The 21648-nt window shown below is 44.6% G+C and overlaps 1 protein-coding gene across 7 annotated transcripts in view; it reads left to right on the forward strand.

Moving 5' to 3' along the window:
- The window catches only part of PTPRT (protein tyrosine phosphatase receptor type T), a 1124172-nt gene that overhangs the window by 1042410 nt on the left and 60114 nt on the right, over positions 1-21648 (forward strand). For all 7 annotated transcript variants that reach the window (XM_032141872.2, XM_032141870.2, XM_058432870.1 and 4 more), the window contains one exon: positions 12038-12125. In XM_032141872.2, the coding sequence (XP_031997763.1) occupies positions 12038-12125 (88 nt within the window). The remainder of the gene's footprint in view (positions 1-12037; positions 12126-21648) is intronic.

Consider the following 21648-nt stretch of genomic DNA (forward strand, 5'->3'; position numbering starts at 1 on the left):
AAAAGACAATAGGCCATTACAGGGAGTGGCCAAAAGCCATCAGTGACCCATGTGGTTTCAAACTTGGGAGTTTTCCAGCAGGAAAGAGCTCACATAGAAGAGACTATTACCAAGGTTATGATCATAGGAGAGTTACCAAGGATCTTGGAGGGATCTAGGATCTTGGAAGAGTCACCAAGGTTATGATCGTGGCCCCTGGCGGTCTGCCTCTTTACTGTAGCTGGCTGCAAGTGTAGAGAAGAGTTGCTGGCCTAGAGTCAGCCACCCAGAAGCTCATGCATGACCATGGAGACATGTGTAGGCAGCTGGAAGTCTGTAGCCTGAAGTGAGTTATGGGGATCCCCAAGATTGTAGGCTCACAGCTGGGAGGAATAGAGGTACCCTCGTGTGAGATTCCCCATTAAGGGAAAAGGGAAGAGACTCAGTCTTTCCTGTTTAGCCTATTTTTATTGTTCTACTTACAATACTGTTTCTAACAGAGCACATGGTGGGTTTTTTGTGTATTTAATACAGGATCTCCCCCAACCAAGTGAGCGATTTTCAGGTGGTACTATAGAAAAATCCTTTGACCAAGAGTCAAACCTGGTTCTCAATCTGCTCCTGAGACTCTGGGTGGTCTTGGGCAAGACTCTTCCCTCTCTGGCTCTCATTTTCATCTGTGAAATGTTTGACTACAGGCTTAGCATGAAATTCTAAAGGCTGATAGTATATGCTTCTATTTTATGAACATTCATCTGGCCAAAAACACTGATTGAGTATTTATTGTGCACCTAACACTGTTTGGGCACTGGAGATAGAAAGCTAAATAAAGAAAATAAAGATGCTACTTTAAAGAAAGCTCATGGTCTTGCCACACCATGCAATGATGTAACAGAACTCTAGTTCAAATGCTTTGGAGACACACTTGCTTTTTGTCACTTCTTGTTGCCAAAAGCTATCAGAAGTTTCAGAAAAGATAAGACTCCGAGTTAGAGAAAAGTAGAAGAAGATGGGTAGAGGAGAAGGTTGTGTACAAGAGGGAACTACATGTGCAAAGCTTGGAAGCAAAAAACGAAACGATTAAAATGCTGCAGCCAGTTTTTTGAGGAGAAACAAAGATGCCTGCCTATGAAAGGAGAAATAAAATGAAACTAGTTGGGGAGATTTAATAGGAATCTTACACCCGTTGCACAGTTTTCTTGAAAAGAGTTACCAAGGTTATGATCATGGCCCCTGGCAGTCTGCCTCTTCACCACAGCTGGCTACAAGTTTAGAGGAGAGTTGCTGGTCTGGAGTCAGCCACCCGGAAGCTCATGCATGACCATGGAGACGTGTGTAGACAGCTGGAAGTCTGTAGCCTGAAGTGAGTTATGGGGATCCCCAAGACTGTAGGCTCACAGCTGGGAGGAATAGAGGTACCCTCGCGTGAGATTTCCCATTAAGCTATAGAATTCTTGAAGGCAGGGAATTTGTCATCTAAAGGAGGCCTTGTAGCTTTTAATTGGGCCTTTTAAAGAGTGTTTTGTGAGTCTACATGCAGACACGCACTCAACTTCTCTGCCTTGATCAAAGCTCCTGTCACAGACAAATACCCCCATCTTGCTGCAATCTGATTTTCTACTTAGCTTCACCAGCAGAACTCATAAATTACTGTCTATTTAGTGACATGGTATGCAATAATATTTGCTCTCCTGATGCCACTCTGAGTAGACGTCATTAGTCATCCTCTCCTGCCTTCTCTGTCCACATTTATAATCCCTAAGTCTTGTACTTTTCAGCACAGAAGATGGAATTTGTTGAAAGCTTGGCCTCTGCCAAGGCTACCACTAACTCCTACAGCACCTATGAGTGAAATAGCAAAAGGTGCACCTGTCTCAAGATATTTGACTGTCACCTTCCAGAAAATGTTCATAATAAATATGGAAACCCTAAAATTTCTGCCATATGCATGGTGCTTCCATAGGTGCAATGCTCTTGGATTGTACACAACCTGAAGAGCTGTGATTCCCTTGTCACCCACAAGCTGACCATCGACATCAGTAAATGTGTTAACTGAACCCGTGGACCACAATAGGGACCAGACCTTAGGCTCCCAACAGATTATGAAACGTTCCCATTCCCTAAATGCTATTTTACCTATACCTAGAGGGACCAGCTTGTCCCAATTTTCCCAAAATGGTCCCAGTTTTAAAACTGAAAGTCCTACATCCTGGAAATCCTTTTGGTCTGAGACAAACCAGAATAGATGTTTCAGAGAGTTCCCATCATCTTTGCCCTTGTAAGAAAAAAGAAACTGAATGTTTCTACCATCGTGAAAGACAGTGTGGCAATTCCTCAAGGATCTAGAATGAGAAATACCATTTGACCCAGCAATCCCATTATTGGGTATATACCCAAAGCATTATAAATAATTCTATAAAGACATATGCATACATATGTTTATTGCAGCACTATTTACAATAGCAAAGACTTGGAACCAACTCAAATGCCCATCAATGATAGACTGGATAAAGAAAATGTGGCACATATATACCATGGAATACTATGCAGCCATATAAAGAATGAGTTCTTGTCCTTTGCGGGGACATGGATGAAGCTGGAAACCATCATTCTCAGCAAACTAACACAAGAACAGAAAACCAAACACCACATGTTCTTATAAGTGGGAGTTGAACAATGAGAACACATGAACACAGGAATATGACACCCCGGGGCCTGTTGGAGGGTGGGGGTGGGGGCAAAGGGAGGGAGAACATTAGGGCAAATACCTAATGTATGCGGGGCTTAAAACCTAGATGACGGGTTGATGGGTGCAGCAAACCACCATGGCACATGTACACCTATGTAACAAACCTGCACGTTCTGCACATGTATCCCAGAACTTAAAGTAAAATTTAAAAAAAAAATCCTCGATGTTTTTGACTGAAGATGACAAGAGAATGATTTCTACAAGTGGACCAAAAAGGCTCAATATTATATCCCTGGGAAAGAGGATATGGAAGATGGAAGATTCTGAGCACCTCCTGTGTACCAGGCATTGTGCCAGGTGCTATGGCTATTGTCTCAGGTAGTCACTAATCATCACAAAATTCTGTAGGGTGTGTTATTTTCCATTTTTTAAAATTTACATACTATAAAATTAGTTTTGGCAGAGTGTACAGTTTTATGAGTTTTGACTAATGCATACAGTCGTATAAACACCAACACAATCAGGATACATGAGAATTTCATCAACCAAAAGGTTACCTTGTGTTACTTCTGTATAGTTAAATCCTTCCCCACCCATAACCTTCAGGATGTATTATTGACTCTTTTCAGAAACGTTTATTGACACTCAAAGTGGTGAACTTACTTGCAGTAAAAATATTCAGACACTTTAGTCTGTCTGCCTTTTGCAAAGCTCTGCCTTTTCCCTGACTCGTATACATAGTTAGTGTGCAAGTGTATTTCTTGACAAGACGAATGAAGGAAAGACCCAGGTAAAATGGTGTCTCCTTGCTGAAGACTCTCCAGAGTCTTCCCTGCACCAGGAGAGTACAGTGCTGGGCAGGGGTGTGGGGAAATCCTGGCGGGCTGGACTGAACATGGAGGAGGTAAGCCCTCAGCTGTGCCCTGGAACATCAGCCAGGAACTGCCTCATCAGTGATCCCTGGGCCTGGTTTTGCTGAACCCTAGGGCATAACATATCCAATTATCTCCAGGGATATAGTCAAGCAAAGGGGAGTGAAGGGGGGCATTGCAAATGACAGAATCTGCTTAGGATAGGGGGTAAACGGGTAAATGAAATGGGCTGGCGTGCCCTCAGCCTTGAATTGGGAGTGAGCTGCTCTAGGAAGCTTTATGTTTTGACATCTTACTATTTTAGGCATATCTCAGAAAGGCTTAGGTGCAAAGAAGAGTGTCTAAAGAAGGATGGCAAGCTTCTGTTGGTTTGGCTCAGTAGAGCCAGGTAGAAGAAAAAATCAGCCACACAGGCATCAGGGATCATTCTCAGTTCTAGCAGATAATTAACGTACTAAGTGGGACATTGAGGTAGGTTTCATAGTCCTATGGACTGAGTCAGCACAGCAGAACAAAAGAAGTCTGTGACTTGTGGTCATGTGGTCTGAGCCTCCCACGGGCCTAGCTTTGTGGATAGGAGGGTGGGTTGCACTCACAGGGAGAGTTAGTCTGGGGCGGGTACCAGATGATAATTTTATTCTAAAATCTATAAAGCCTATCATCAAAGATAAAGAAGGTCCCAGTGACAAGCACTGTCTGCCATTTATCATGATGCTGGCACTGGCTCAGCCTCCCCCTCTTAAAAAGTTTCTGGGTCGGGCTCGGTGGCTCACGCCTGTAATCCCAGCACTTTGGGAGGCCGAGGTGGGCGGATTACCTGAGGTCAGGAGTTCGAGACCAGTTTGACCAACATGGAGAAACCCCGTCTCTATTAAAAATACAAAAATTAGCCGGGTATGGTGGCACAGGACTGTAATCCCAGCTACTCAGGAGGCTGAGGCAAGAGAATCACTTGACCCCAGGAGGCAGAGGTTGCGGTGAGCCGAGATCGTGCCATTGCACTCCAGCCTGGGCAACAAGAGCGAAATTCCATCTCAAAAAAAAAAAAAAAAATCCAAAACATTCCCACTGAATTATAATAAAACTCACGTTCTTGTCCTTGGTCCACAAGACCCTGATTGAACACCATGCCCCAACCCCAAGCCAAATCCACATTATTTGTCATCCTCTTCTTCTCTCTGCTCTGGAGCACCTCCCTTTCTAGAGGCTCTAGAACACAAAAAGCTCATTCCATCCCAGGGCCTCCGCACTTGCTGTTCCCTCTGAATGGAACATTCTTTCCCCAGCTCTTGCCAAAGCTGGCACGTGCTTATCATTTAGTTTTTAGCTGAAATGTATTGCAGAGATCAGCAGGGACATACCTCCTGGAGGTGAACAAGTTGGGTTTATCACTTGTTGCAGTGAAGTGAGTGCACACCTGGAAGTGTGCATTCCTGTGGGACATTTCAGGAAGAGGATGTTAGAAAGGACTCAGAATGTGGGCTGTGTTTGCTGATTTGAAAGAGGCCCTAAGGAAGTGAGGTTTTGTTTTAGGTTGGACACACTGGGAAGTGGTATGATTGGATATCTTAATACATCTTACCTATAAGAAGGGAAGATCAGATGGAGGCTAGAGCTGTAATTGGCAAAGAATCAGTAGTCGCTCATATTAACCAGAATAGGGGGGTGTTTGGTCATTTTTTTGGCTTGGACAATGTTCATGTCTTTGTCTGCATCCAGATGCAACTTGCTTTTGTCTTGTTCCATCGTGGCCTCAGAACGGCCTTGCCTGTGGTTGGTCTTCCGTGCAATTGTCCGTGTTCAGCAGGAGAGCACCAAGGGCCACCTGTGAGTGCCAGGTCAGCTCCCAGAATTCAGGGGCTGCTTTTCTCCCTCTCAGATCTCCCCTTTTCAGAGTTCTGCCCACACTACCCTATCTAGTCCCTTGCCCGGGTCCCTGTCTATCCCAGCACCTGGCATCCAGATGGTCGCTGGGGAAGGAAGGAAGTGAGCGAGGGAGGGAGTGGGGACAGACTCAATATATATTCTTGGGCACGTCATTTCCTGTCTTGGGACCTCACTTTGCTGATCTATAAAATGAGTCAATAATTTTCTCAAAAGATCCTTCCAAATCTGACTTTTGAGGATTCTATAAATACCACAGTGCAGCTTTCCAGGGATAAGGACATCCCCAAATACATCTTTTGAACTAAAAAAAAAAAAAAAAAAAAAAAAAAAAAAATGACTGCCTTGGAAAAGCAACACTGTTGAAGAGTAGGAAACATTTCCACACTCAGAGAGGAATGTAAAAATAGGGCTCAGCACTCTCAGGAGAAGAGAATGAGAAAAGGAAAGTGGAGATTGATAATGGATGAATATAATTAGATGGCAATTTTGGTTTCAAAAGAATGTGATTAGCGCCTAATGACTGCCACCATTCCCTGGTCAATCTACTGTAACTAGCCACTAATGGAAAAATAATGCCCTCGGCTTGCTCACTTTGAAGATGGAAATGAGTCTCTCTTTCATACTTTTCCCCCTCATATTTTTTTTTTCCTTCAAGAGATTATCCCTTATTAGATTGTAGCTCCCTAAAAAGGGAAATGGATGTGTGATCAAAGTCTGCCAATTACAGGGTCATTACCACTCCCTCCCAGTGGCTCTATTAGGCATCCCTCCTCTGCTTTTATCAACATCGTCACAGCCCCCAGGCCCACTCGGTCCCCTTCAGCCCCCAGTAAGGGAGACAGAGGCTCCCAGAACCATGACAGGGCCTGTGTGGTTTCCCACGAAGTGCCACTCACTTATCACAACTGTTTTGTTCGGTTTAGGATTGTCGAGGGATAGGTGCATGCTGGGGTGTCTCCTGGAAGGCATGGTGTTGATGGTGAGAGGACCCCAAACTGCCATTCAAGGATTCTGGGAGTGAACAGAAGAGACTTTCATCAAATCTCTGCAGGATGTTACAGGACAGAGAAAGGGCACACATTTACTCTGTGGGGCCCTATGAGATGGCATAGGCAAAGTACAGTGAGGTTGAGTAAAGAAAAAACTCTAGCGAGTCTGTCCAAAAGTGAGGCCAAAAGTTGGAGAAGTGGTGAGCTATCTGTCATGGAGGGTATCCAAGTGATAGATGCTATGGATCTGCTTATCAGCTGCTCGGAAGGCCATTGTGGATGGGAACACCACTAGGCAATTTTCAAGGTCGCTGACACCTCTAAGATCCCAGGATATTTACCCTCTGAAAGCACAGAAGCCACCTCATTCACTAATTATTTCACTCATCCATTCATCCTAAATAGGTCTTTCAAGCACATCTGAAGAATAGAGCCAGCATCGGGTTCTGGAGATACAGTTGTGACAAAGATGCTACCCTTTCCCTGAAGAGGCCCATGGCCAAGTTGAGAAACAGAGTTAAATTATTAGATGCAAAGAAGCCCATCTAATAATAGAAGTAACTGGCTTTACCTGGGGATGCAGTGGGGTGAGGGAGAGTGAGCAGAGAAGATTCCACAAAGAAGATGCTTACGCTGGGTTTTGAAGGTTATGTAGGAGTTTGTCAGACGGACTCAGGTGGAAGGGAATTTCAGGCAAAGGGAACAGCATGTGAAAAGTCTTATAAATTTTAAACACCTTATAACTGGTAATATAGATATAAGAGCAAGAAGTGATGCTGCAGGGGCATTTGGGGTGAAGTCATTAAGGATGTTGCACTAAAGAGTTTGAAATTTATCCTGAAGGCAATGGCAAGAGGAGTCACTGGGTCCTATTCACATTTTAGAAAGATCTTTCTGATTACAGTGGAGAATGGATTGGAGGGGACAAACCCAAAACAAAAGAAACCAATGAGGAGACTCATGGGAAAGTATTTTAAAGTACTATTTGCAAAAATTATGGCTGCATAGTAGCATCAGCTGGGGAGTTTTAAATACTACCGATGCCTGTGTCCCACCCCAGAGAGTATGACTTCATTGGTCTTGGGAGGACCTTGGCTTTGGGAGTTGTAAAGCCTGCCCAGGTGATTCTAATGTGTGGTCATAAAGCGACCTTAAGCTAATGGTAATCCAAACCCTGGCACATGGCAAGTACTCAACACAATTATTTTTTCAAAAAATTATTATGAAAACAGTCATGCTTTCCTGCTTTTGGCTTCACCCCACTTTCAGGGGGACATGTTTGGATGAACAATTGGCTTTTATCACAGAGGGTTTTAGGTACAAAATCCACCCTCAATAGATCAGCTTCGACATCCAGAAATCCAGTGCTACCACTGACAGCAGCAACCTCCCTTCACATAGAGAGAACAGATCTGGCAAGTTGCCTGGAGGAGGTGGCTGGGATAGAGGAGGAGGCTAGGGGTGGAATCTGAGTTCTAAGAGTTACCTGCAGTAGCTAGAAGCATCTTCCACCTAGAGATGGCCTAAACTGGTAGCAAGATGGATGCAAGGTTTGGTAGAATGAAGAGCAAAAAGAGAAACAGGAAAAGGAGAAGAAGGAGAAAGAACAAGAGGAGAAAAGTGAGAGATAAGTCCCACATTTGTAAAATAAGCACTTACCTATCCTTATAACATTTTTGTCATACCCAGATTTAGGTCAGAGATTGGTGCCCAAAGCCTAGCACCTGTTTTGCTTCTCTTCCAGGATGTTTGTCTAAGGGCGTTGGACACAGAAAGAACAAAATTATGACCCATTAATAGCTAGGAAGGCACTTTATTACCCCAATTTAAAACCTAAGAAAGGCTAAGTTGTAGAACATGGCTCAGCCTGAGAAGCCCAGGCAAGGAACTCCTTCCTGTGCCCTCTAATGAATCTGAAGTTGCTAGGTAGCAGAATGAGCACTAATTCCCCACCTACTCAACCACTGCATAGATGAGGATCATAGTCATGCTTCTAGAATAAAGGTCAGCTAGCTATAGGCATAGGCTAAATCCAGCCCAACATCTATCTATCTGTCTATCTATCTATGAGACAAAGTCTCACTGTCACCCAGGCTGGAGTGCAGTGGCATGATCTCGGCTCACTGCAACCTCCACCTCCTGGGTTCAAGTGATTCTTCTGCCTCAGCTTCCTGAGTAGCTGAGAGTACAGGCATGTGTCACCACGCCTAGCTAATTTTTGTATTTTTAGTGCAGACGGCATTTCACCATATTGGCCAGGCTTGTCTTGAAGTCCTGACCTAATGATCTGCCCACCTCGGCATCCCAAAGTGCTGGGATTACAGGTGTGAGCCACTGCATCCAGCCCCAACACCTATTTTTGTAAATAAACATGTATTGGAACATAGCCATGACCATTAGTTTGCTTTTTATCTGTGACTGTTTTCACTCTACAACAGTAGAGTTGAGTATGAGTTGTTGCAGCAGAGACTAACAAAGCCCAAACTGCTTTCTAGTTTGCCCGTTACAGAAAAGGCATTCCAACTCCAACTCTAGGAAAAGACTCACCCAAACTGACTTAACACTTGAGAGACCAGATGCAAGAAAGGTGGAACCGTGCATGAGCACTGGCCTGTTAAGAACCTGCCAATAAAACAGGGCTTATTGAGAAGCTGAATTTCTGATCAACCTGATTCAGGTTCCTCCTTGCTTAGGATGGACCTAGTAAGGAAAAGATGGGCAAAGGCAAGGCTGGTGTATTAAAATGAATGGTGAGTTCTCCTCCTGCACTGCTGACAGAGAGCTGTGTAGACTGAAGGTGTTACAAATTCAGTCTCAGAAGCAATGAAAGGGCATGAGCAGGATGTTCAGCCTATTCTACTAAATTTAGGGTAGAAACAATAATCAAAACATGGTCTGATAATCATGCTTCTGCAGCTTTTCTATAGCTGTTCCCACTCCCTTAACTGCCCGTCCTCCCTGTCAATGAAATAACTGACTGCACCCTTCCCTGTATTTCCGTACCACTTGGCTCATAACTCTTGTAAATTGTCTCAAATGTTTGTTGACTTGTCTGTCTTATTGGTGGTTTCCATCCTCTTAAACTGATTGATGACTTCTATCTCCTCCCTACCCCTAAGCTCTGGGTGTCCATGTCCAACTTCCTATTCAACATCAGCTTGGATGTCTAATAGACATCTCAAACATGGCTGCCATTTTTCTTATTTTGAACAGTTTTTTAAAAAGTGCGCAGTATTCAATGCTAGACACTCTACTAAGCACTTTATGTACCCAAAACACAACACTTAATTCTTACCTCCCCAATCCTGCTTCTAACCCAGGCTTCTCCATCCCAATAAATAACATCTCTCTCCCCTCAGTTCTTCAAACTAATGATCTAAGAGTCAGCCTTCATTCCTCTCCTTCCTTCACAGTCAGCGTCCATGGCAGATGGTGCCCTGCACACATCCACTCTACACTCACTGTTCCCATGCATGCCCACCTGATGGCTTCCTCTTGTAAGCACCTGTGACTTTTCACCTGAGGGCTTCTTCAAGACAGAAGAATATGCACACTCTGCCCACGGAGCATGCAAGAAATGCTGGGGAGTTTCCAAGAGTTGTCTTTAACCAATACTCGATGCGAATTGATCAATAACTACCCCAACTTTGCACCAACCCCATGGTGGGATAACTCTAAGGCATGAGATGTGCCCATTGGATTAAGCCCCAGATACCCACAGTGGTAACCTGCTCATTGATGTGCCCTATATTGACTTCATTCCCTTGATTGTGCCACTTCCACATTCTCCCACCCAAACTCCCTGGGATTGTCTCCCAAACAAACTAATTGTGCCTCTTCCACATTCTCCCACCCAAACTCCCTGGGATTGTCTCCCAAACAAACTACTTGTGCCTGACTTGTTTTCTCTGAGTCTGCTTCCGAGGCAACCCAAGTGAACAACATTCAACTGAACATCCTGCAAATAATCACTTCTCATACATCCACCACCACCACCACGGTCTAAGAGTCCAAGGTACCATCATGTGTTGCCTGGAGTACTGCCATAACTTTCTTTCTTTCTTTTTTTTTTTTTTTTTTTTGAAACGGAGTCTCGCTCTGTTGCCCAGGCTGGAGTGCAGTAGTGTGCTCTTGGCTCACTGCAGCTCCACTTCCTGGGTTCACGCCATTGTCCTGCCTCAGCCTCCCGAGTAGCTAGGACTACAGGCACCTGCCACCATGCCCGGCTAATTTTTTTATACTTTCAGTAGAGATGGGGTTTCACCATGTTAAGCCAGGATGGTCTTGATCTCCTGACCTCGTGATCCACCCGCCTCGGCCTCCCAAAGTGCTGGGATTACAGGCTTGAGCCACCGCGCCTGGTCACTGCCACAACTTTCTAGCAGATCTCCCTGCTTCCTCCATGGCCCTCCCAGAGCCTGTGTTCCATACATGAGCCAGATTGTACTTTGTAATACATGAATCAGATGATTCCCCTGCCCAAATCCCCCTGATGGTTTTTCATCACACTTAGAATAATGCCAATTCGTTAACCAGTAATAACGATGTCTCATATAATCTGGACTCCCCCATCCACTCTAGATACTTCCATCACTACTTCCCTCTTCACATCACTTCAGTCCTTGAATATGGTCATTTGGTTGCTGCCTGACCATCTTTGCACCTGCTGTTCCCTCTGCCTGAAAAGCACTTTCTACTTTTCTTGGTGTGACTGGCTCTTTCATATTAAGGAATTACAGTATCATGAAGGAATTACAGTATCTATCATTAATGAGGTCCCCCTTATCTGCAGTTTTGCTTTTCATGGTTTCAGTTACCCAAGGTCAATCGCAGTCAAAAAATATTTAGATATTTAGAGAGAGAAAGACTGCATTTATATAACTTGTAGTATATTGTTGTCATTCTATTTTATTATTGTTCTTAATCTCTTCCGATGCCTAATTTATAAATTGAACTTTATCATAGGTATGTATGTATAAGAAAAAACATAGTATGTATAGGGTTCGGTAATATCCATGGTTTCAGGAGTCCCCACTGGGAGGTCTTGGAACAAATCCTCCAAAGATAAGGGAGGACTACTGTAACTTAAATGTTACCTTCTTGGAGAAGCCCTCCCAGAGTGTATAATCTGAAATAATTCTCATTCCTCATCACTATCCCTTTATTCTGCTTTATTTTCATCATAGCATTTTTCATATCTAAAATTACACATTTACTTTTTCATTTGCTACATTTCCTAGTTGACTGGAAGCTCAAGGGGAACTCGTCTGTTTCTCTGTATCCCTAGTACCTAAAACAGTGCCCAGCCCATGTTAGGCGCTCAGTAAGTATCTGTTGATTATATGAATGAATAATTCAATGAATGGACAAGCAATTCCCCTACTGGTCTAGATTGCAAGCTCATGACACAGAAGACATCAATAACATTTGAAACAATGAACAAAAGAATAGGTCCATGGAGAGACCAAAATCTACGTCCTCCCCAGGCCCCATCCAAGGACATCTATCCCTTTCCACTAGGAGTCCCATCGCAGTGGGTCTTACTTCGCCCTGTTTGTTCATCTCCCTTCCATAAAGCTCCTATCTCAGGCCACTCTAACCACTCTGTCCTTGCTTTTTAGGCCTTACCAGAGGGGCAGACAGCTTCGTGGGACACAGCCAAGGAGGATGAAAACCGCAATAAGAATCGATATGGGAACATCATTTCCTGTAGGTGCCCTTCTGGGAGCTCCTAAGCTTCAGGTGTTGAGGATGCAGGGGAAAAGAGGCTATTACTATTATTTACGTGGAATTTGTTATCAAATAATCTTTGCTGTCTCTAGCTTTGTATCTACATGCCAAGATGGAAGCTTTATTTCAGCCTTATTGCCATCCCTAGACTGGATGACAGAACATGGCTGATCTCAGCCAGAGGGAGCAGGCAGGGAGCTGGGTCAGGGCAGAGCAGAACCATGAAGCCTCTTGGGGAAGAACCTCTGAAGGCTGGGTCTCACTGAGCATTGCCTGCTCAATTCCTCAGGTCGGGGAAGAAGCCCAGCCAAAAGGGCTGACATACAGAAGACCCCACAGCTGGATAAAGAGATGAGCTCTGTGTTCCCAGAAGCTCCTCTAATTCAAAGGAGGACTTTGGCAGCAACCTGGGGTGAGGAGCATGGGCCCCAGCCTGTGAGGGAGGGGCTAGGAGTACCCGGGCAAGAGAATGGTGTGCCTCCAAGAAGGTGGAATCACATTGGCTGATGCTCGGAAGTAAAGGCTGATGCTCAGAAGAAGCCAGTAACTCTGGCATATACCTGGGGCTTGGGGTATGCCCAGCTCAGGCCCCACAGGAGCCCGGGGCTACTCCTATAATATGAGAGACAGAGTTTAGGGCAACACAGATTCTACCTGTCCCCACTATAGTAGGGCAGGGGCTCCGAGGTGAGGGCCTGCCCTCAGGTCTGCATCAGTGCAGCTCGGGAGGTACTGAGCCTGCAGGGGAAGGCATGTTCTTGCGCAGAGCTAAGGAAGGACATTGCCTTTGCTCAATAATGAGCTTTACTTTTCCTGTAGGCACCCCCAGTAAGTGACTCATTGATGAAGTCAGCCTTGTAGAGTAGTTAACGCCCTCGGGAGTCAAACTGCCCAGGTTTCTATCCCAACTGTAGGGCCCTGGGAAAGTTACTTGACCTCTGTAAACTTTTGATTCCTCCCCTTTACGATGATGAAGATAATAGGAGGAGCATTGAAAGGTACATAAAACTCTTGCTACAGTGCCTGGCACCATTACTCTTAGCCACAGGGGTACTTGCTTGAGGTCACTGATGAGCAGCATGGATCTATCATTCCACCTTATTTTATTAACCAGGATTCACTGGGTACTCAGGACATGTCCTGTGGGGACATAGAATAAGGCAGGTTCATTGGGGAGAGGTGGGCATGATCAGATGTCCATGTTGGAAAGATCACTAGGGCAGCAGATATGGAAGGTATACTTGATTGGGAAGGGCTGGAGGGATCAGTCAGCAGACTACTGCAGTAGTCTCACCAAGGGATGATGGGGCCTGAATAAACAGTGACAATAACTTGTGTGTGACAGGTGCATGGTATTCAGTTCTGGGGGGTGAGGAAGAGAGAGACTGCCACAGAACTGAATGTCATGCATAGGTAACACACAAGTATTGTCACTGCCAAATATTGGTAGGTACAGCCTTCAAAGTAAAATAAATACAGAGAAGACAAAGTTATCTCGTACAAAATGCTAAGCATGTATTCTAATTAGAACAGGAGTCTACAACAGCCTTTGTCTGACTCAGTGTAACCAACCTGGACCTTTTGTCATCTCACCAATGGTGTGGGGAACATCCCTTGGTCTCAGCTCACAGAGTAACCCAGTTCATCCAAAAGAAAAAAAAAAAAGGATCCTGAATGACAAATTATTTCTAGCACAATTCAGAGTTTTGTTTTGTTTTGTTTTGTTTTAACTGTCTAGACATTGCCTAAGAAAAAACTTGGAGAAAGAAAGAGTAAGATACAGGCAGATTGTAAAGGAAGAAAAAGGCAGAAGTTTTAGCTTAGCTGTTTCCTGTGCTGATTTAGGAATGGGCTATGAATGGTAGAACTAATCAGAAAACATTTATAATTTCTCTCTTGGAGATGGTAATTCAGACAGCAAGATTTCTTGCAAGTGACGTGTTGAGAAGTGATATTCAAACAGTCAGCAAACATGTATTAAGACTTATGACACGTGGGCCTCCTCTAAGCAGGCCCTGTGATGGGCACTGGGAGGTGGAGCTCCTGCTCCTGGGGAGCCCCCACTCCGCCACAGAGAGCTGCTTGCCCTGTCTGGTCCCCAGCATTCTCTGCTCCTGCACTGTGGATACTGTGCCCTAAAATATATAGTCACTTACCTGATAAAGCCTATGCCTGAGGCTATGAGCTTGTTTCACCCCAGCCCTGCCCTGCCTGCATCTCTTAGACTGAGGACTTTCTCCAAAGCTGGGAACGGATCCCCTGCCCAGGCACAGGCAGCCTGCAAATCCTGAAGGGTTAATACCCCCGGGAGAAGCCCTCCACCATGAAATACCCCAGCTTCTTCACCGTTCCCCTGAAGTTCCTTCCAGAGTTCCCACAGGGATGAGGATGCAGCTACCTGCAGTTCCAATGGGCTTGAAAACTCACCCTTAATAATCTGCCTTCTCTTCCCTGTCGTACATCCCCCCTTTCCTACTGGTATTCCTGTCTCCTCCTACATAAACTGCTTGGACTAAAATCTCTGTCTTAGATCTACTTCTGAGGAACCCAAATGGAGACAGAGAGAACTGAAGCACCTTGACGATACCACCTTGATGGGTTTAAATAAACCAGAATCTCCTTTCTAATTTAAGAGTCAATCATTCTGCAAGAGATCAGGGCAAGAGCAGGTCTGCATTCAGTGCTAAAAGAAGACAGTGCTGAGGTAACCAGTGAATTCAGAAAGCAGCGCAAGACATAAAGGAGAATCAAGAAAAAAAAGGAAATGGAAAAAAAAAAAAAAAAACCTGGAATTGAAATGGGATATGTAAAAAAGAAACAGCCCCAAGGAATGGAAAGTGTTCCTGCCCTTGTATGTGTCCCTCCCAAAGGCAAAGCCTGCCGTGGCTTGATAAATAGAAATATTCTTGGCGCAAGAAGAAAACTGGCTGTGATTAGCATCTTAAGGAACCCAGAGCACTGTGAGGCTGGAGTGGAGGACAAAGGCCCAGCCCAGGGAGAACAGAAAATATTAAAGGGGACAAGTAGGAGGGAGGGCACTGCCTACAAATGAAACAACGAGAGACCTTGGCAAAATATCCCTTCTTCCAAGTGATTCTATTTAGAATTTAGTAATAGAGACAGTGGGGTTTCTAGGGAGTGTAAATGGAAAGGAAGTGAAAGGGAAGGAAATGAATGGGTAAAATAAGAATAAAGAGACCTTTGCTTCCAAGTAACTCTAGGGCAGAGACTGTTGGCAAGGGGAAATTCAAGAATCCCAAAGCATGTAAAGCTTTAGAGGTGCTTCCTAGACTGGCAGGGAAGGTGCTGACACTGAGAAGCTGAAGTGATCACAGGGGTTGCAAATGTTACAAAATGAGGCCCTCTTCGGGGATCAGTTCTTTATAAAGGTGTAATCTAGATGTAGAAAGACTACAAGGGATAGTGCAGTACCAAAATTCCATCCTCAGACCACGAAGGATTCGGTAGGGAGGGGTTACCAGGACCCAAAGAGAGATGACCTGACCAGAGGTGGGTGCGACCTTTGGTGGCAAGGCAGCCACCCATGGTGACCCCACCAAGGGGTGCTGGAGGAGTAAGTACCTCCATCACACTCTCCTCCCTCCACCCAATATTCTGCCTGTGCTTTCCATTGGCTGAGCCCAACCAGAATCCAGAGAACAGGGGATCTGTTGACCTAATCCAGTGGTTCTCAAAGTATAATGCCTACAGCAGTGGCATTAGCATTACCTGGGAACTCATTAGAGGTACTAATTCTTGGGCTCCACCCCAGACTTACTGAATCAGAAATTCTGAGGACAGAGTCAAGCAATCTGTATTTCTAAAAGCCCTCCAGGTGATGGTGATGCATGCGCAACTTTGAGAATGTCCATTCTTGGCCATAGCAATCAGCCTCCTGGATTAGAGAGCCAGATGAAGTGGAGAGGCAGTCTGCGGGCACACAGGATATCAGTACATTTTCTGAGACTTATCTTCTCCCAATCTAGGAAAACCCACTGGGCTCAGGTGTATTGGGGTCTTAGACATGAGGTGAGGCGGGCCCAGGTTTTCATCCCAGTTCTATTGTTTACTTTCAGCACAATCACTTCACCTCCCCCACCTTTAGGTTCTCACCTGTCAGATGGCTCTAGGGCAGCTCTCAGGATGGAGAGGCCAAATTAAGCTGAATGATTATTAAATCTGAATCTTGTGTGGCCCCTTAAGTCACAGACTTTTAAGTCTAGATGAGTTAGTGTAGCCTTTTTGAGTTCACAGGCAAGAAGAGATGGCCCAGAGATGGACTGTGCCCTGCCCAAGGGCTCACAGCAAGTCTGTAGAACAGCCATGACCAGAGCTGTGGTCTCTTGCCTTCCAGGGTGGCACATATTCCTTACCAAAGAGTCCTCTCTGCATCAAGTCACATCCGTGTTCTTGGGGGAGAATGTGTTGCTAAGGCCCAACCTCAGAGCAGATGAGCTCTTCAGAGAGGCCCATCTTTTCCAGAAGGAGGTGGGGCTATGGAGTGCAGAGAGGCCCCTCACTCCTAGTGATGAACTCAGGTTCAAAACAAAACCCAGAGGCCTTTTCTCACAGCAGGTTTCTCTGCTGATTCCTGGGGAGACAGAGCTTGGGGTGACAGAATAGGTGCCTTGTTCAATGCTCCTGACTCTTAGCCTCCATTCTTCTTCACTTTCTCTGAGGGTGGCCGTTGCCTGGGTCCTACAGATGCCTTGTGGTGCAGAAATCATTGGTACCCTGCCATATCCCCACTCACTCACTACTTGCATGTGTGCTAGTGCTAATTCAAATTGCCAGCAGCACCTTTGCTTCTTTTCCTAAGGACTTTTTCTGGCCACTGGAGCCTTCTCTGCCTTCTTGCAGGGCAGGCCCAAAGAGCCAGAATATTAAATGTCCCCAGAACCTGCCCTCAATTAATGACTGATGGAAGTGGGTATATACATACCCCAGCTCCCTCTCTGCTTAGGTGGAATGACTCCCAGAGCTCCTCAGCCGAATTAAACCTCAACTGGCTACAATGGCAACTTGCTGAATGACACACCCCTATTAGATTTCTTCTTTCTCTGTCTCACTTCCCACTCCCCTCCTGGTGTTTCCTGGGATCACCCCCCACACCAACCACTTGCATCCAAATACATATCTCATGTTCTTCTGAAGAAATCCAAATAAGAAACCTCCCTTCCTTCCTTCAGAAAGGCCCCTCAGTGGGGCAGTGCCTGGATGGCATCCTTAGGACACAGGCGGTCCTCTCTTGGTGCTTGCCTCTCTCAACTTCAGTCCCCTTCAGTCCCTCAAAGGTTGCATCTACTGGAGCAGCTCCTCCTAGGACCTCACAAAGGGGAGTTTTCCAATTTCAGCCAGCATGGATCTGGCAGGACAAGGAGGTACACAGAATGTCGGGCTGTCTCTGTGTCATGCCCAAGCCAGCCTCTCTTGATAATGGTAATTCAATCAAGATTGAATGTGCAGACCTTTAGCTTCAATGAGGTACCCAGGCAGTCTCAGCAGAATTACCTGCCTCCTCCTTATCCACTTTTGCAAGATGATGGCATTAACATTTCCAATACTTGTAGGAAATGGTTTTTCAGCTCCACAATTCATTGTTATGAGTCAAATCTCTTTTCTCTGGAAAAAAAATGCTCTGTTCTTTACCCTCTGTAGTGCCCAGAAGACAGGAAGAAAGAATATCAAGTATCCAAATAATCTTCTCTCCCCAGCCCCACCTCTTTGAAGTGATTCTCTCTTTAAGTGGATGTGGGTTGAGGTGACAGGTTTACTGGGTTATCTTTGATGATGGAGGGAAGGAGAAGGAGTTGTGGTTTGTTCTGAGAGTTAGAACTGTATGAAGGAGGAAAGTGAACCCTCTCTCTGGGGTGGCCATGAGACCTTAGTGGGATGAGGACCAATGTTGGGGACTGAGAGCTTGGAGGAAAGTGGGAGCTGGAGAGGCGTGGCATAGAAGGGTATGGAGGTCCTGGATCTCAGCGTTCCAGGAGGAGTGAGGACCCTACAACTCTATAAAGAAGGCCTCATCCCTATACCTTCCGGGTTATTAAACTTTTTGGAGCCTTGAATTTCTCATTCATGAAATGGGAGGATGATATAGACCTCACAGGGTTACTATGAGAATCAAATGGCATGGCATCCCTATGGCATTTGATAAGTGCCTGGAACATTTTACACGTTCCACACAGCTAAATTTCTGTATCCCACCACCTGGCACAAGGTGAGTCTCTAGTCTTATGGCCCATTTCCAGTAAGATCTGGTCTTTCCCAAGACAGATTGAAGTGAATAACCAGAGCACCTCTATGCTAAATCACTAAACATTGGTCTGTATACTCAAACCTGAACGTGTATCAGAATCACCTGGAGGGCATATTGAAATGCATATTGCTGGGCCCCACCCCACAGTTTCTGATTCAGTGAGTCCGGGCTGGGGCCCAAGAATTTCCACTTCAAACAAGTTCCCAGGTGCTGCTGATGCCATTGGCCCAGGTCTAGAATAAAAACAAAAGTGAATTTATATATTTGTGTTAATTTCTTACAACATACCAGGTGGGTTCATGTTTTACATCTTTTAATCCTTGCAGCAAGTCTGCACAGATATATATGATTTGAATGTTATAGCTGGGTAAATAAAGGCTCAGGGGAGGTGGTAACCTCCCCCAGGTGATATGGTTAGGGTGTGACAAGCCTCATGTCTGCCTTCAGACCCCACCCAATCCATAACCTCCCTTCTGCTAAAGGCAAGAATTGGCTGCCAGTCTTTGGAAGGGATAGGCTGGGTCTACAGGTGTGGTGAGGGATCAGCTATGAGGAGAGGAAGAATTTGAGCCTAGGATCCAGGCGCAACTGCCAGCTTGGATGAAGGTGTTCTTTGAACATGCAAAGGCCCTGTGGTCAGAGTGAACATAGTGCATTTGAGCAACTGAAAGAAGACCACAGTTATCAGAGCAGTATGTGAAGCTGGTGAGAGAAGTAGGTCCCAAACCATCAGATCATGCAAGACATTGCGGGGTGTGCTAGGCTTTGTCCTCTGTCAGTGGTGTTCTGTAGCTGACTCATACCAGCTTGCAAGAGCAGATTGTTAAATTTTCAGGAATTTTGTGAGGTGGTTGATGCTATGTTGGTAACTTCAAATCGGTCATGGTGGGAGTATTTACACCACAGAAATCAGCAGATATTACTGATAAGGGCCTTTTTTCCCACAGGGAGCTGTTTGTTAAACATTTACCAGCATACCACTGGTCTTTGACCTCAAGCAAGGAACAGCAGATTGATTGCAAACTGAGTGATGATGTTCCCCTAGACTTGTGTTAAAGGGAGCTCTTTGAATCTTTGTGTCTTGGTACCATGTCTCCCTTCTACCTTCTGCCACCAGTTCCCTCCTCCCCACAGCCAGCTCTTGCCCATCTCTCACCTCAACTGAGAGCGGGGGGAGCCAGGCACCTACACCTTCCTCTCGCCTCATTGAGGAGTTTGCTTCTCCTCCACATGACTCTTCTTAACTCCTCTCCTTGTCTTGAATATCAAACAAGGAGTACCAAATTAGCTGTTTTTCAAGCTTGCAAAATGTAGATAGAGCATAATGAACATTCTGGGCTGCTTGTAAATTACCTCGTATAAACGCCTTCACATCGCCTGCCGCCCCATCTTTCTCCATGTGCATGTGGGTAAACACAATTTTTTATCCTTCTAATTATATAAAGTTAGAAGAAGGGGACACAGAATAATATTAGCATCTCCCAAAAGGAATAAATAAACCATGAGGACACTGCCACTCCTTGCAATGCCTTTCTGGTGGACCTACAGCTGAATTTCACCCTTTAGTGAACACACACAATAGTTCTTTGCCTCTGCAGATAGATGGATCTGTATTTGGTACAGAGGGCAAGTGGAGAGCACCAAGTTTCTAAGTATCTCTGCTATTAGCTCACTGCCTGCCTCACATTCAGCCCCAAAACCATCATTTATTAAGCACCTGCTGTGTACCAGGCATTGTCTTAGCATTTTTCTTTAGAGCAGTTTTAGGTTTACAGAAAAGTTGAGCAGAAAGTACATCATTCCCGTGTACTCCCTCCCACCCACATACTGTTTCCCCTATTATTAACATCTTGCATTAGTGTGGTACATTCGTTACAATTAAATAATATTGATTTATTATTATTAGCTAAAGTCCATAGTTTATTCAGGTTTGCTTTTTATGTTGTACAGTTCTATAGGATTTGACAAATGTACAATGACATAATCTACTATTGCACTATTGTATAGAATAGTTTCACTGCCTTAAACATCCTCTATGCTTCACCTATTCATCCTTCCCTCCTCCCAAGCCCCTGGAAACTACTGATCTTTTTACTGTGTCTAGAGTTTTATCTTTTTCCAGAATGTCACATAGTCAGAATCATACAGTATGTAGCCTTTTCAGATTGGCTTCTTTCACTTAGCAATATGCATTTAAGTTTCCTCCATGTCTGTTGTGGCTTGATAACTCATTTCTGCTTCTTGCTGAACCATACGCCATTGTATGGATATCTAATGAATGCTCCTTGACTTACAGTGAGATTATATCCCCATAAACCCATAAGTTTAAAATATCATAAGTCAAAAATGCATTTAATATACCTAACCTGCCAAACATCATAGCTTAGCCTAGCCTACGTTAAACATGCTCAGAACACTTATATTAGCCTATAGTTGGGCAAAATCATCTAATACAAAGTGCATTTTATAATAAAGTGTTGAATATGTCAGGGAATTGATCGAACACTGTACCAAAAATTAAAAACAGAATGGTTATATGTGTACTCAAATTATGGTTTCTACTGAATGCATGTTGCTTTAGAACTATCATAAAGTCAAAAAACTCCTAAGTCTAATCATCCCAAGTGAGGGACCGTCTGCACCACAATTTGTTTATCCATTCACCTATTGAAGGACATATTGGTTGCTTCCAAGATTGTGCAGTTTTAAGTAAAGCTGCTATAAACATCCATGTGCAGGTTTTCCTGTGGACGTAAGTTTTCACCTCATTTGGGTAAATAGCAAAAAGTGCAATTGCTGGATACAGTATGGTAAGAGTATGTTTAGTTTTGTAAGAAACTGTCAAACTGTCTTCCAAAGTGGCTGTACCATTTTGCATTCCCACCAGCAATGAATGACAGGTCTTGCTATGCCACATCCTCCCCAGCCTGTGGTGTTGTCAGTGTTTTGGATTTTGGCCATACTAATACGTATGTAGTGGTATCTTGTTGTAATTTGCAATTTCTTAGTAACACATGATGTTAAACATCTTTTCATATGCTTATTTGCCATCTGTATATCTTCCTTGATTAGGTGTCTGTTCAGATCTTTCTCCCATTTTTTAATCAGGTCATTTGCTTTCTTACTGAGTTTTAAGAGTTCGTTGTGTATTGATACAAGTCCTTTCTGAGATACGTGTTTGGCAAATATTTCCTCCCAGTCTGTGGCTTATCCTCTCATTTCTTAATGTCCTAGCACTTT

This window comes from Hylobates moloch, unplaced genomic scaffold (assembly GCF_009828535.3).
Source record: "Hylobates moloch isolate HMO894 unplaced genomic scaffold, HMol_V3 SCAFFOLD_21, whole genome shotgun sequence".
Taxonomy (NCBI): domain Eukaryota; kingdom Metazoa; phylum Chordata; class Mammalia; order Primates; family Hylobatidae; genus Hylobates; species Hylobates moloch.